This window comes from Dipodomys merriami, unplaced genomic scaffold, assembly GCF_024711535.1.
Source record: "Dipodomys merriami isolate MVZ:Mamm:240054 unplaced genomic scaffold, mDipMer1.0.p SCAF_13, whole genome shotgun sequence".
Classification (NCBI taxonomy): domain Eukaryota; kingdom Metazoa; phylum Chordata; class Mammalia; order Rodentia; family Heteromyidae; genus Dipodomys; species Dipodomys merriami.
In genome coordinates, this window is record NW_027202604.1 from 39,395,080 (window position 1) to 39,410,232 (window position 15,153).

At 39.4% G+C, this 15,153-nt stretch overlaps 1 protein-coding gene across 8 annotated transcripts in view; it reads right to left on the bottom strand.

Annotated features, from left to right (window-relative positions):
• Positions 1 to 15,153, bottom strand: part of LOC138824833 (transmembrane and coiled-coil domains protein 1) — a 139,240-nt gene that overhangs the window by 33,730 nt on the left and 90,357 nt on the right. The window contains exon 1 of one of the 8 annotated variants that reach the window (XM_070019189.1): positions 816 to 1,102. The exons of the other annotated variants lie outside the window; for them this stretch is intronic. Within the exon in view, the coding sequence (XP_069875290.1) occupies positions 816 to 878 (63 nt within the window). The 5' untranslated portion in view covers positions 879 to 1,102. Of the gene's footprint in view, positions 1 to 815; positions 1,103 to 15,153 lie in introns of those variants that run through there. 8 annotated transcript variants of the gene reach the window in all.

Here is a 15,153-nt window from a genome sequence, read left to right on the forward strand (position 1 = left end):
AAAGCACAACCAACTACTTGATAGTGAACAGCAACCATAATGATCCAAGACAACCACCACCAACGCACACTATAAAAATAGCTGACTCCCCATCCTGCCTCCTCCTCCTCCATCCTTGTGTTTTCCAGCCTATCGCTGTTCCAGTGGAAACAACCAAGTAAGAGAAAGAAGCTTTTATTTTTCCTTCCCCACTCCAGGCCATAAAAAACACTGGAAAGAAGAAAGAGTAATTCTGACTATTCAGAGAAAAAAAAAAAAATCCAATTGTTAGCATTCCCTGCTCTGGATATTCCTAGCTTCTGCCTGTTCATGATGTAAGAAAACTTGGTCATTATCTCTGAAGGTTACAATCTGAATGACCACAAATGTATTTCTCTATCTAGCTTCCTTCATCATCCTTTTGCTTCAAACATGATTCTGCAAAATGTTTTGGATATTGCTAAGATGCAATTCTATATAGCTGATACAGTAAATTTTTTAAAAAATAAGGAAAAGAAAAACTATCATAACATATTCATCTTACCAAAACCCCCCGTCAGGCAGTCTGCTGATTTTGCTTGCCACAAAGCTCATCCTTCATTTGCGCACAGCAGAGCAAGCTTGGATGATGAAAACAAATCACAACCTCTTGGCCATAAGCTTTTTCCATTTGTTCCAGCTTCCAAGCTGCAGAGGAGCTGTGGCATAGTCTGTCACTGCTGCACATACTTGGTTTCCGAGAAAAGCGCTGTAAATGAGGACAGTTACCACTGGGAATGCGTTCTCTCACAAAGCCTGGTGCAGCGAAGCTTCTAGTGGATTCCTCGGCTTCTCACCTTCACAGTCTCAGAGAAGTGCCTGTCACAGAACAGGCAGGTACAGCAGCACCACATCAACATCACGCATAGCGTGTACTCAGTTCCCCTTCTGCCTCCTGCATCAGCTCCTAAAGCCTTCTACATCTAGGCATCTGTGAGGACCGTGCTGAACAAACAGAGAGCTTTGGCCAAACAAGCATGCGTGCATGCGTGTATGCGTGCGTGTGTGTGTGTGTGGTTTGCTAGAGCTGCATTTGCAGCTCTAAGAATGGAGATCACAGACAGTATCTGCCTCTCTTCTCCAGCTGTGAACATCTTTTATAAAAGACGAAAGCTTCCAACTGGTTGGATTTAAAGCTACAGGGCATAATTTTCACATTTGCCTTCATCTTCTCATTTCAACTAGATGAGGTTGAGAGAATAGCTTGAAGATGAAAGACATTCTAAATGAAATAACACTCGGTTCAATAAATAAAATAAATAAAAAACAAGTTACTTAGGTTTTGATAAAGATTACCATGCTTTCCTAATGTTTCTTCTCTTATACTTTCATTTTAGATTTTCAAAATCATTAAATGAAAATTGACTAGGACAGCTGGAGGTGTGTCTCAAGTTGAAGGCCCTGAGTTAAAACCTGCTGTGTGTGTGTGTGTGTGTGTGTGTGTGTGTGTGTGTGTGTGTGTGTGTGTGTGTGTGTGTGTGTGTGTGTGTGTGTGTGTGTGTGTGTGTGTGTGTGTGTGTGTGTGTGTGTGTCTGTAATAAGAAAATGGAGCAAGAAATAAGAAATAAAGCACGAGACCCTAAAATCCAACAGACAAAAGAGCTTCTTCTGCATGAGAAGCACTGCCACTCTATCAACTCTAAGCAACAGATAAAAAATGTGACAACAGTAAGCAAACTCATGTTCAGCCCCCAAGCATCCATGATGCTGCATTCTAAAGAGACAATTTCATCCTGAAAGAGTCACTTTGAGATCTGAGCAAGCTATTGGATCTGAACCGTCTTTCTTCATTTTAACAGTAGTTATAGAGAAAGCATGCACAGGGAATTTTAGTGGTCATAAGATATAGTGTAGCAGGTATGTAGCATTGTATCTAGCAGCTTTTTCTCTGAGGTTAATATGCAGAAAGTGATGAGATATGAAGACAATTTAATACATTTCCTATTTCTATGAGCTTGGAACAGTGATCATTTCTATGCTTCTAATTAAGTATGGGGTTAAAAGATCAGGCCAGCACCAGGCCCAAGAAGGTTTTTCCCTTAGCTTCATAAAGCTTTCTCTCATTTAAGTCAGATGGAATTCAAAGCATCTTGAGTAAATGTGAAGAAAATGCTGGGTTAAAACCCTGGCCTCTCTTCCATCTCTGGAGATACAGAATCTTGGCTTTGACTCTTCAGAACAAATTTAATAAAGAATTTACGATTAATTTTTTTTATTATTCAACGTAAGTTCTGTGTTTGCTTAAACATCAGATTGTAAGGTTCAGTAAAAACAAAACTCTCAATCTCAAACCATCATTAACACTAGCTCTGTTTGCTTAATTTTGTTTATTATCATTTTCAGTGCTTTTTTTTTGGGTGGTTGAAACCAGAGCCTTAGGCATGATAAACATGAGGTCTACCAATGATCTACACCCCACCTTTTTTTTTTTTTTTTTTTTTTAATTTTTTTATTGTAAAGATTCTATACAGAGGGTTACAGTTACATGAGTGGGGTAATGAGTACACTTCCTCTTGAACATTGTTACCCCCTCCATTGTTTTCTCCCTACCATCCCCTCCCTCCCTCCCTTCCCCAAGGTTCTTTTTTTTTTTTTTTTTTTTTTTTGATTGTGATTAAGTGATTACTTAATTTCCGGAAATTCACAGTATTGTGGAATAATGATGCTCATTTAAAGTCACACGTTCATTCTAACTTTCCTGGAGCAAATTGTCTATCACAGTCTGTAATATATAACGGTGTTCATATGTTATATACCATACACGTGATCAGCAGCATGGGGATATTTAGTAGTGGTTCAACCAGATGAGTGGGAGTTCTTTGTTTCTTAAGTCCTGTTAGTTTTGTCATATCACCTAACATTTTGGATTTATCATCCGCTTATCAGGGAGACCATGTACTGTTTGTCTCTTCGTTCTTGGCTTACCTCGCTCAACATGATTCCTTCTAGCTCCATCCATTTCCCTGCAAATGCCATTATTTTGTCATTTCTAATGGCTGCATAATATTCCATTGTGTATAGATACCACAATTTTTGGATACATTCATCTGTGGTGGGGCATCTAGGTTGTTTCCATATCCTAGCTATTGTGAACAGTGCTGCAATAAACATGGAGGTGCACGTGTCCTTGTATATTGGTTCCTGTTGTTCAGGGTAGATGCCTAGAAGTGGTATGACTGGGTCGTAAGGGAGGTCAATCTTTAGCTTTCTAAGGACCCTCCAGACTGCTTTCCAAAGTGGTTGTATGAGTGTACATTCCCACCAGCAGTGTAATAGCGTTCCTCGTTCTCCACATCCCCTCCAGCATTTGTCGTTGGCTGATTTGTGGATGTGGGACATTCTGACTGGGGTAAGGTGGTATCTCAGGGTTGTCTTTATTTGCATTTCCTTCACCACCAGGGATGATGAACATTTCCTCATGTGTTTCTTTGCCATTTTTATTTCTTCATTTGAGAAGTCCCTCTTTAGTTCCCTTGCCCATTTAGTAATTGGTTTGTTAGGTTTGGGAGGGATTAGTTTCTTGAGTTCCCTGTATATACAGGATGTTAACCCCTTGTCTGATATATTGCTGGTAAATATTTTTTCCCAATTAGTTGGTTGTCTTTCTAGCTTGGTTGCGATAGCTTTATCTGTGCAGAAGCTTTTTATTTTAAGGTAGTCCCATTTGTCGAGTCTCTCTCCAATTTGTTGTGACCCTGGGACTCTGTTCAGGAAGTTCCTTCCTGTGCCTATTAGTTCAAGTGTCTCTCCTACTCTGTCCTGCAGTAGTTTCAGAGATTCAGGTTTAATGTTAAGGTCTTTAATCCATTTTGAGTTGATGTTGGTGCATGGTGATAGGCTGGGGTCCACTTTTAGTTTTCTGCATGTGGCTGCCCAGTTTTCCCAGCACCAGCGGTTGAAGAGGCTGTGTTTCTTCCATTGTATGTCTTTGGCTCCTTTGTCGAATATCAGCTGGCTGTAGGCCTGTGGATTTATTTCTGGATCTTCTATTCTGTTCCATTGGTCTTCGGGTCTGTTTTTGTGCCAGTACCATGCTGTCTTTGTTATTATAGCTCTGTAGTAGAGTTTGAAGTTCGGCATGGATAGCCCTCCCATATTGTCTTTATCCCCTAGAATTGTTTTGGCTATTCTAGGTCTTTTGTTGTTCCATATGAATTTTTGGACTGTTTTCTGTATTTCAGAGATGTACGTCATTGGGATTTTAATAGGAATTGCGTTGAATTTGTATATTAGTTTTGGAAGTATTACCATCTTTACTATATTAAGTCGGCCTATCCAGGAGCATGGGAGGTCTTTCCATTTCCTAGTGTCTTCTGCAATTTCTTTCTTTAACTTTTTATAGTTCTCATTAAATAGTTCTTTTACATCTTTGGTTAGGTTAATTCCTAAATATTTTATTTTTCGGGAGGTTATTGTGAATGGGGTTGCTCCCTTTATTTCCCTCTCTTCCTGTACATTATCAGTGTATAGGAAGGCAACTGATTTTTGTGGGTTTATTTTGTATCCTGCTATTTTGCCAAAGTGATTTATGATTTCTAAGAGTTTGGGGATGGAGTTTTTGGGATCTTGGAGGTATAGTATCATGTCGTCTGCAAAAAGGGATAGTTTAACTTCTTCTTTTCCTATGCGGATCCCTTTAATGTCTTTTTCTTGCCTTATTGCCCTGGCTAAGGGTTCTAGGACTATATTGAAGAGGAGTGGAGACAGTGGGCATCCTTGCCTTGTTCCTGATTTTAGGAGAATTGGTTGTAGCTTTTCCCCATTAAGTATAATATTGGCTATTGGTCTGTCATAAATGGCTTTCATTGTTTTTAGAAATGTTCCTTCTATTCCTATTTTCTCCAGAGCTTTTAGCATGAATGAATGTTGAATTTTGTCAAAGGCCTTTTCTGCATCTGTAGCGATAATCATGTGATTCTTGACCTTGGCTCTGTTGATATGTTGGATTACATTTATTGACTTACGTATGTTAAACCATCCCTGTGTCTCTGGGATGAAGCCTACCTGGTCATAGTGAATTATTTTTTTTATGTGTTTCTGGATTCTGTTAGCTAGAATCTTGTTAAGGATCTTTGCATCTGTGTTCATCAAGGAGATTGGCCTGTAATTCTCCTTTTTGGTTGGGTCTTTGCCTGGTTTGGGGATGAGTGTGATATTGGCTTCGTAGAATGAGTTTGGGATAGCTCCTTCCTTCTCTGTTTCTCTGAAGAGCTTGAGGAGTATGGGTATTAGTTCTTGTTTGAAGGTCTTATAGAATTCTGCTGTGAATCCATCTGGTCCTGGGCTTTTTTTTGTTGGAAGACTTTTGATAGCTTCCTGTATCTCATTATAGGATATTGGCTTATTTAATTGGTTAACTTCTTCTTTGCTCAGTTTGGGCAACTTGTATTTCTCTAAAAATGCATCCATTTCTGCCCGATTTTCTTCCTTTAGAGAGTATAGCTTTTGAAAGTAGTCTGTTAGAATTGTTTGGATATCTTGGGTACGTGTGGTGATGTTTCCCGTGGCATCCCTAATCCTATTAATATGGGTTTCCTCTCTTCTTTTTTTAATTAACCTAGCCAATGGGCCATCAATTTTGTTTATTTTTTCAAAGAACCAGCTTTTTGTTTGGTTTATTTTGGTTATGGTTTTCTGATTTTCTAATTGGTTAATCTCTGCTTTTAATTTGGTTATCTGGCTTCTTCTAGTAGCTTTAGGTCCCATTTTTTCCTGTTTTTCTAGCTGTTTTAATTGCAACATGAGATTATTTACTTGGTCTGTCTCCATTCTCTTGATGTGGGCACTGAGGGCAATAAATTTGCCCCTCAGGACTGCTTTTGCTGTGTCCCACAAGTTTCTTTGTGAGGTGTTTTCATTTTCATTGAGTTGTAGGAAATGCTTTATTTCTTCTCTGATCTCTTCTGTTATCCAGGCATTGTTAAGGAGTGTGCTGTTCAATTTCCATGTATTGGAGAAATTTCTGCGGTATGCTTTGTTATTGAGAGCTAGCTTGATTCCACTGTGGTCAGATAGGATACAGGGGATTATGTCGATCCCTTTGTATTTGCTTAAGTTCCTTGCATGAACTATGATATGGTCTATTTTGGAGAAAGTTCCGTGAGCTGCTGAGAAGAATGTGTACTGTGTTGTTTTAGGAACACCCCACCTTTTGTTTTTAGTGTCTTCTGTTGAGATAATCAGGTTCCCTATAGAAAACTTCTCTGCATAACACCTTAATAATAACAATAAAATTATATTAAAAGTTTTCTGTAATGTCAACTTTCAGAGAAGACCAAATAAACCACTGTGATTCAATATTTTTGCTAATTTAAAAATCAGTGATTCTTGTGACTTCAGTTCTATGGGAGAATCCATGCTTTTCCTTCCTTCTCAAAAATCCCATCATATATTTCTATACTAAGTAGATGTAGAGATGTTAAGAGATGTAGAGCTATGTGATTATTTTCATTGTAATAAAGAATTCTGGTAAGTTGCTGTTTTCTTCATAATTATACAGCTACATATTGAGGACTATGTCTTCTTTGGATAGGTATAGTATTTAAACTTTTGTAGAATGTTTGTTATAATTTTACAACTCTAAGCAAGACTGCTATTACTCACAGGTATTTCCAGTGATCCATGAAAAGATCTTATTTCCAGGCCCTTTGCAACCCCTTTGCAACCAATGGGTGTAAAGGAAAAGAAGAGAGTATGTTACTCACTTCTTCAAAATATTTAATTGGTAACTCTTTCCTTACCACTGAGATCACAGAACCATGAACTGAGACAAGGTGCTGTAGATCAAAATGGCCTTGGCTGTATGACCTACTGTATACTGGCTATATGAGCCTATTGTAAAGAGCTGCCTAAAAAGTCTTTGATTGTGATCAATGAAATTATGTATTTATATGAAAGTCATGGCTTTTATCTTTTTGAGTGCCAGTTCTGAGGCTTGTGCTCAAGTTCTGGGTGCTGTCCCTGGGCTCCGTTTCTCTCGCTTGACTCACAGCTCCATGTCTGCCCGGGATGCTTTAACTATGATCCTCAGACCTCAGCCTTTTGAATACTTAGGATTATAAGCATGAGCACTGGTGCCTGGCTCATCTTCTTCCTTTAAAAAAAAAAAATCGCCAGGCACTGATGGCTCATCCTAGCTACTCAGGAGGCTGAGATCTGAGGATCATGGTTCAAAGCCAGTCCTAGCAGGAAAGTCCGTGAAACTCTTATCTCCAATAAACCACCAGAAAACTGGAAGTGGCTGTAGCTCAAGTGGTAGAGTGCTAGCCTTGAATTGAAGAGTGCAGGGACAGCACTTAAGCCGAGAATTCAAGCCCCATGATCGACCAAAAAAAAAAAAAAACCTTTAATAGTTTTAAGGGTCACACCAAGATATCATTGACTTTATCTGACAGAACCAAGTAAACCCAAGTTGCTTTAGCTTAGGTACATCTCTTCTTGGCTCCCAAAGTATTATTTTAATTTTGCTGACTTTGTGGTTGTATCACTATTTATTTATTTATTTATTTGTTTATTTATTTATTTATTTATTTATTTATTTCATGGGGCTTGAACTCTAGGCCTGGATGCTGTCCCTCAGCTCTTCAGCTCAAGGCTAGTGCTCTATCACTTGAGCCACAGCACCACTCCCCCACCTCTCCCCCTCTTTTTTTTGCACATCTGAGAAACTATACCTCATTGATGACAGCAGCATTGACTGAAAACTTGGTTTTAATGGTTTGGCAATTTGATGGGTTTTGTAGAGGACTAATAGGTATCTATTCTATGTTGGGCAAAAAGCCAAAAGCTTATTTGGCTTGTCAGATTTCCTTTTTGCACATTAGTTTATGTTGACAGCAACTCAATTAAGAATTTCGTATACTATGAAGGTGATCAGCTCTTTAGACTGGTGAAGTTTTGTGATTTTGTGTTTATTTTTGACCCATGGCTAAAAAGTTGTATAACTGAAGCCACAGTCTCTATATCTATGTCTATAATTTCAGAAAGACCTGGACTTCTCTCCACATCAGCGTGCAATGCACCCTTACAAGGTAACAATCAATTAGATTATAATGTCTCTTAAGGTAAAACACCTCTTTCACTGGCTTTATAGAGTCACATAAGCATCTACTTACACCAGATATTCCTAAAGATCCAAAAATAAATAAATACATTCAATAAATACAGTCGTCCCTTGCTATATCACAGTTCACTTATTGTGGCTTCACTGTATCACAGTGTTTTTTTTTTTAATGTAAATAATGATCCCTCACCTATTACAGGAGTTCTGTTCCAGAGACTGCTGCGATAGGTAAAAATCTGCAAAGCAGCAGTAAGTGAATCATAATATAGTGAGGGACGACTATATAATGCTGCTACTAGTGGGATAGGGGGTCCTATTATCTTAGTTTAGGCACAACTCTTCAATGGGTTGCACAGGCTGGCTTCAAACTTGAGAGCTTTTAAGCCTCCAAACTTCTGGGATTATAAATGTGCACTACAACACCCAGCTACTAGTTTCCATAGTTCTTAACCAGCCTCATTTCTTCCCCCTTGGAATAATTTGCATAAAAAGTGTTTATCAGGATGGGACTAGAAGGTGTTTGTCAACACCTTCACTATCATCCACGTGTTTTTAATGGATGGATATTTTAAATTTGTGCTTATTAATAATAGAATTTTACTCTATTTTATTATCATTATTGATTTCTCTAACAGTCACATCTATATTATCACCGATAGTTTAACTCTACTGAAGGCTCTGTCAAAGGACTGAGCATAGTCTGAGTTTCATGGACAGCCTTGTATAAGGTACCCTAAACTCTTGATACTCCAAGAGCAGATTCTTCTGAGCTACCATTGCTTACAGAGTTGTCAATCTATACCGGTGCCCCAGGTCAGGATTTCCAGGGTGCTTTTTAGTCCAGAGCTGATGTCTCATAAAGCAAACTGTTGACCCACAGTTCAGATGAAGAAGAATTATACAGGACTGAATGAATTGACGTAAGACCTCCTTCCCCCCCCCCCCCCCACTTTTCTTTTCTTGGCAGTCTGGGTCTTGTGCTTGTTAGAAAAGATTTCTACCACTTGAGCCACGTCTCCTGATAAGGGAAATCTGATTGCAGTTTTAATGTTCTATTTTTTGGAGGCCCTACGAAATCACCCTTTCACTTTCTCCTTAAGGAATATTAGGCATGCCTTGTTTGTGGATTTATTGACCAAGTGTGTGAAATGGAAAAGGTTTAAAGTCTTTTGAGATTACTAGGGTCATATGAACATCTAAACAATACAAGTATTGTCTTTTACTGCTTCGAACCAATTAGCTCAGAATGAAAGGCAATAGAAGCTTTTCCTCAGTGGCAGTTATGAGGTTTTAGGAAATAACACAGCATTGACCTTTAAATACTATTTATTTGTAACATAAAGCATCAAGTCTGCTTATTTAGGATCTATCTCAAAAGAACCACGTATCACAATGTCATCCACCATTGTGTTAGTCCGATTTCTGTTTCCACGATGAAATACCTGAGGCTAGGTAATTACAAGGAATATGGGTTTATTTAGCTCATAGTTCTGGAGAGTGGGCCATCCAAGAGCACTTGACGAGCACTGTCCAGCATCTGGTGAGATCTTTCCTGCTGCATCCCTAACACAAGGGAGGGCATCACATGGTAAGATGGAGCAAGAGTGCCAATTCATTCTCTTTATATAAAGTTACTAATGCCATCATAGGGACCCTTACCCTCATGACCTCAATTAATCCTAATGATTTCCCAAACACTTCCAAATACCATTAACACATGATTCAGGAGATAATTTCCAACACATGAACTTTTGACAAAATCAAACCATTGCAAACAAGCAAAGGACTCAACAGTACAACCAATACTCTAGTACTCTGACTGCTTCACAACTACAAGGCTGCATAAGGACCTGATGGTAATAAGACTCCCTCACTCAGAGATGCTCCAGGCAAGTACTGTTACTGGTGAGTGGGCACAGAGGTAAAGACAGCAGATTCTTGGCATTTCCAACGAAGAACTGAATGGAGACACACATAAAGCAAAGTAGCAAAGCAAGGAGCTTAATAGAGAGAAAGCATAATAGAGAGAAAGTACATTGTTAAGGGAAACAGCTGACCGAGCTGGATGGCTCAAGAACAAGGACATAGTTTCTAGTGTTTGGGGAGGATGGGACACATTTATATTAATGATAATGGGGAATGAAGGAACCATGACTTGGGGGAGATTCCTGGAAGGGATCTGCTCATATACAAAGTTGCCATCACACAGTTATCTATATGATACAACCCATATTCAGAAAACCTTAAGAATTAGGAATTTGTTGCACAAAGGTCAGACTAAGGATGTATATTGTTCCACTATGCAGGTGCTTCAGTTTGCTTAGAACTGACCTGCAATTTTTCTTCCCCTAAGGAGTAGCCTTAACCTCAAACTGACCACTAATTGTTCCCCAAGGAGTGGCCATGGGAGGTACTAGGGCTGAGACAGAACTCATGGATGTCTCCTAGGGGATGACTGGGGGGGGGGGGGGGGGAGGTTGGTGGCTTTAGCATTCTTTTCTGGTAGCTCACCTGTCTCAGTACCACCTGCAAAACAATTGCAGAAACATACAAAAATTTTTACTTCATAAAATAATAAAAGAGCACATTTTTTTCTATCATGAGACATAACACAGAATAGGGTCAACTGCTTTCAGGATTTCTCAAAGTCCAATGGAAAGTATACAATCATTTTCAATAGAGTTAAGACAGTCAGATTAAAGTGAATTTTGTCTGATATTATCACTACTCCAAGTAATATCACTGTGTTAGCAGACAGGTTGTTAGTATACCACTGGGTATCAGCTACATAATCTATCTCACATAAAAAATATTGGCTGCTAGCCTTTACCTTTTTAAATTTAATTTTACTTTTTTTTTTTAAAAAAGGAAAACTATGCTTTTTTTTTGGGGGGGGGTCAGTTGTGGGGCTTGAACTCTGGGCGCTGTCCCTTAGCAGCTCAGCTCAAAGCTAGCACTCTACCACCTGAGCCGTCACAGTCCCATTTCCAGTATTCTGGTGGTTAATTGGAGATAAGTGTCTCACAGACTTTCCTGCCTGAGCTGGCTTTGAACCATGATCCTCAGCTCTCAGCCTCCTGGGTAGCTAGGCGCGAGCCATTGGCTCCCAGCTAGTATATACTTTTGTTTTTATTTTATTTATTTTTTTTGGTTGGTCATGGGGCTTGAACTCTGGGCCTGGGCACTATCCCTCAGCTCTTCACCTCAAGGCTAGTGCTCTATGACTTGAGCCACAGAGTCACTTCTGGTTTTCTGAGTGGTTTATTGGAGATAAGAGTCTCACAGGGGCTGAGAAGGTGGCTCAGTGTAGACTGCTTGCCTTGCATGCATGAGGCCCTGGGTTCGATTCCTCAGCTTGTGGTTTGAAGCCAGAGTGGGTCAAGAGTTATCAAGACTCTCATCTCATCAAATAAGATGGCATGGTTCACATGTGTAATTTTGGCTACACGGAGTCATAAGTAGGATTGTGGTTCAAGGACAGTCTGGGAAAACATAATGAAGGCCCTATTTGAAAAGTAACTAAAAAGCAAAAAATGGGCTCAGGGATATGGCTCAAGTGGCAAACCCCTGCCTAGCTAGCATACGGTCCTGTGTTCAAGATCCCATACTACCAAAAATGTGTGTGTATATAAATCTAAAGTTCAACAAATATATAATTCTGTAGAATCCCACTTTCCTAAAGCTTTATTTCCTAGCATTAGCGACATTTTTCTCCCTCTCAAGTCTTCCTTTAAAAAAACTGTTCAATCTGCAGTTTAGAAAAAATTTTTCATAAAGTATGGTGCATTATCAGATAAGGTTATATATGTAATCCCAATCCAAAGAACTTAATATATCTAGATAGCCATATTAAAATTTTCATATGCTGGAAGTAATGACTTCATTTCTTAACATTTTAGTCATAGTTTCACTGAGAATATTTTTGTTCGCTATAGTGGACTACTAGAGATCAAGGAAGTAAGAGAGACAGGGAAGCAAGGTACCAGCTAATCTAAAACCTTTCACTCAGGTACTATGGATTTTAGAAAATCCCAGTCTTTGTGGGCACTGGTGGCTCACGCCTGTAATCCTAGCTACTCAGGAGGCTGAGATCTAAGGATTGTGGTTCAAAGCCAGCCCTGGCAGGAAAGTCTGTGCAATTCTTATCTCCAATAAACCACCAGAAAACCGGAAGTGGCGCTGTAGTTCAAGTGGCTGAAGCGCCCAGGCCCTGAGTTCAAGCCCCATGACTGACAAAAAGAAAATTCCAGTCTAGGAATAGAAACCCAGGGTGCCTCGTGCATGCTATGCATGCTGTCTACCACTGAGCTATATAACCAGCTCTAGAAAATGCTCTGTTCTTACAAATTAAAATCAACTTAAAATGTTCTAAGTTTTGTTTTATTTTCCCTCTTGTCCACTGACCCTTCCTGATGAGGGAAAAAGAGTTTTGTTAGCCTTTATTACCTTTTTAGGACTCTTCTATGAATTCTTTCCTTCTGATCACACCATTCACCCATGGCTAACATTCTAATAAAGTTTGGATAAATTGGCCTTTTATAACTTCAGAACAAACACAAGATATAGAGCATTTTTAAATCCACAATTCAGCACAAACAGAAAAAGAGGGTACATACTAGAGGCACAAATCTGTTAACAAAGTTGGCATTTAAATAATCAACCAGAAGGCTTAAGATCTCAGAGTGAAATCATTTGGATCTAAAATCCAACTGCACAACAGCAAACAGTATCAGTGTACATTAAGTTCAGAATCAAGAAAAACTACAAAATGCTTTGCTTTAACATTTAAAAGAAAATCAAGCTGTAGGTGAAATGTGAGGATAGTAGTTATACTGCATAAAGCTGGATCATCTTCCTATCTAGTCATATTTCAGGAACCTGTTCTGATCTGAAGACAAATTTAACAGCAAGATCCAAGTACATTGCTCTATAATTTGTAAAATTATCAATTCATTGTGAAAAATACTTAGAAAACAAGTAGCTGGCTAAAAAGAACTTCTTTTTTAAATGTGAGAAATATTTAAAATTGGCTTTAATCCAAATTCCTATTTGTTTTTTCCCCCCCAAATTCCTATTTGTTATGCATGCCTGGCATCTTCAAATTTAACCCAAGCATTTCCCAAAGCAAGTGAAACCCTTTTGCTCACTGAAAAAAAAAATGCTCATTTTCTTTAAGTACTTAGCATGAGACAGTGAAGATGACATTTATTCTGCACAGAAGCGGCCCATCAAATGGAGGGGGGAGGGAGAGGACACTGGAGGATGACGTGAACATGCCCACATAGAGTATCTCCTGCATTCTGCCCCAACAGCTATGGTAAAATGAACAACTAGGAAATATATAACAGGATTCTCTATTATTTCAATCCCATAGTCTTAAAATAGCACATGCCCTGGCTGAGATCTACTGCTGTAAAGTGCTAAGTCTCAGCAGCTCAGTCAGTCCATTCTGCATCCGTTTATGCAGCCCGCCCCCACTTAAAGCTGTAGGACTAAAAGAATAAGGAAGAAAAATGTAAAAAAGACAGATACACACACATATACAACATACGGTTTCCGAGGAAAGTGAGGGCTCCATGCTTGAGGGGAGGAGTAGGAGGAATATGCCGAATAACCCTCGGGTTTCTTGCAGATTTGAACATGCTGTACTGTGGCGTGAGGTCAGCAGAGACTGACTCCAGCCCTGTGAGGCAGAATTCTACCCTGACAAAGCAGTACCACTGTAATATGAAGCAAGAGGACCCAGGGCATGTTGGCAGCTGTACAGAGTGGCTGTTCTAGAAAGTAATGGCAATTCCAAACAAGAGATCTACACTGTCACATGAGGTAACCTTCAGCCCAGCTAAGCAATGAGCACCAAAATACTTTGAATCTTTGTATCCCAAACACAGGCAGCTCAAAATATTCAAAGGAAAGAAAACTTTCCTCCTTAAATCTACTTTGTAGCTGATGGAGAAGTGGGTGATTTGGAAGAGCCACTGGCTATTCTGTATCATAATAATACACTAACTGTGGTCTGAGAAGAGATAGGTACAACCTGTTTCTGGACCCTAGGCCTGAGCTGAGGAGCCTATAACTTGTCATTTTACTCTGAGTCAGGGGTGGCCTGGGGGGGGGGGGAGGGAGATATTCTGAAAATGTATTTCTGGTAATGTATATATGCCAGAGCTTGAAGGTGTGGGGGGTAACTTTGTTTTTCATATATGCCTTATATACATTTCTTTTTAGTTCACCAAGAATGGAAGTGTGCTCTTAGACATAGTTCACCCAAATAAGAAAAACAGCAGGGTTGAGATTAAAAGCCACACAGTGAAGTTCTGACAACTCTACACTCTTACCTACTACATAGTTTACAAGTATGTTATGTATATGTATATTCCTTTTTAAGCACTCAGTGGAGACAAAACAGACCACCCATAATAACAGCAATCAGAAATAGAAAAGAAAGCATCTAGTATAGTGGCACTTGCCTGTAACTCCAACCACTAGGAAGGCTAAGGCAGAAGGGTCCTCTAAGCCCTGGATGTCTGATGTTAGCCTGGGCTATGCAGGAAAACTCATGCATCTTATAAAAAGTAAAAAGAAAGAAGAAAGCCTATCTCTGTAGCCTGGAGAAAGCTTTAAAGGAAGATACAAAACTTTAGATGAGTCATTCATTCAAATATCTGAGGCACTGTTCCAGACTCTGGAGATACAGCAGAGGACAAACCCAGCCAATAAATAAAATTAAGTAAAATAAGTTAATTAAAACAGCAGAATAAAGGAAATAGTGATGGAGCCTCTCTGATAAAGTAACATCTGACCAGAGAGATGTGAAGTGGCTGGGGGGAGGGTACTCCATGGAGGCTCTGACACAGGAATGAGAGAGAGAGAGAGAGAGAGAGAGAGAGAGAGAGAGAGAGAGAGAGAGAGAGAGAGAGAGAGAGAGAGAGAGAGACAGAGAGAGAGAGAGACAGAGACAGAGACAGAGAGACAGAGACAGAGACAGAGACAGAGACAGAGACAGAGACAGACAGAGAGAGAGTGTGTAAGGCATGCCTAAGGGGTTTAGTAACAAAGGGAGGAAATGCTAT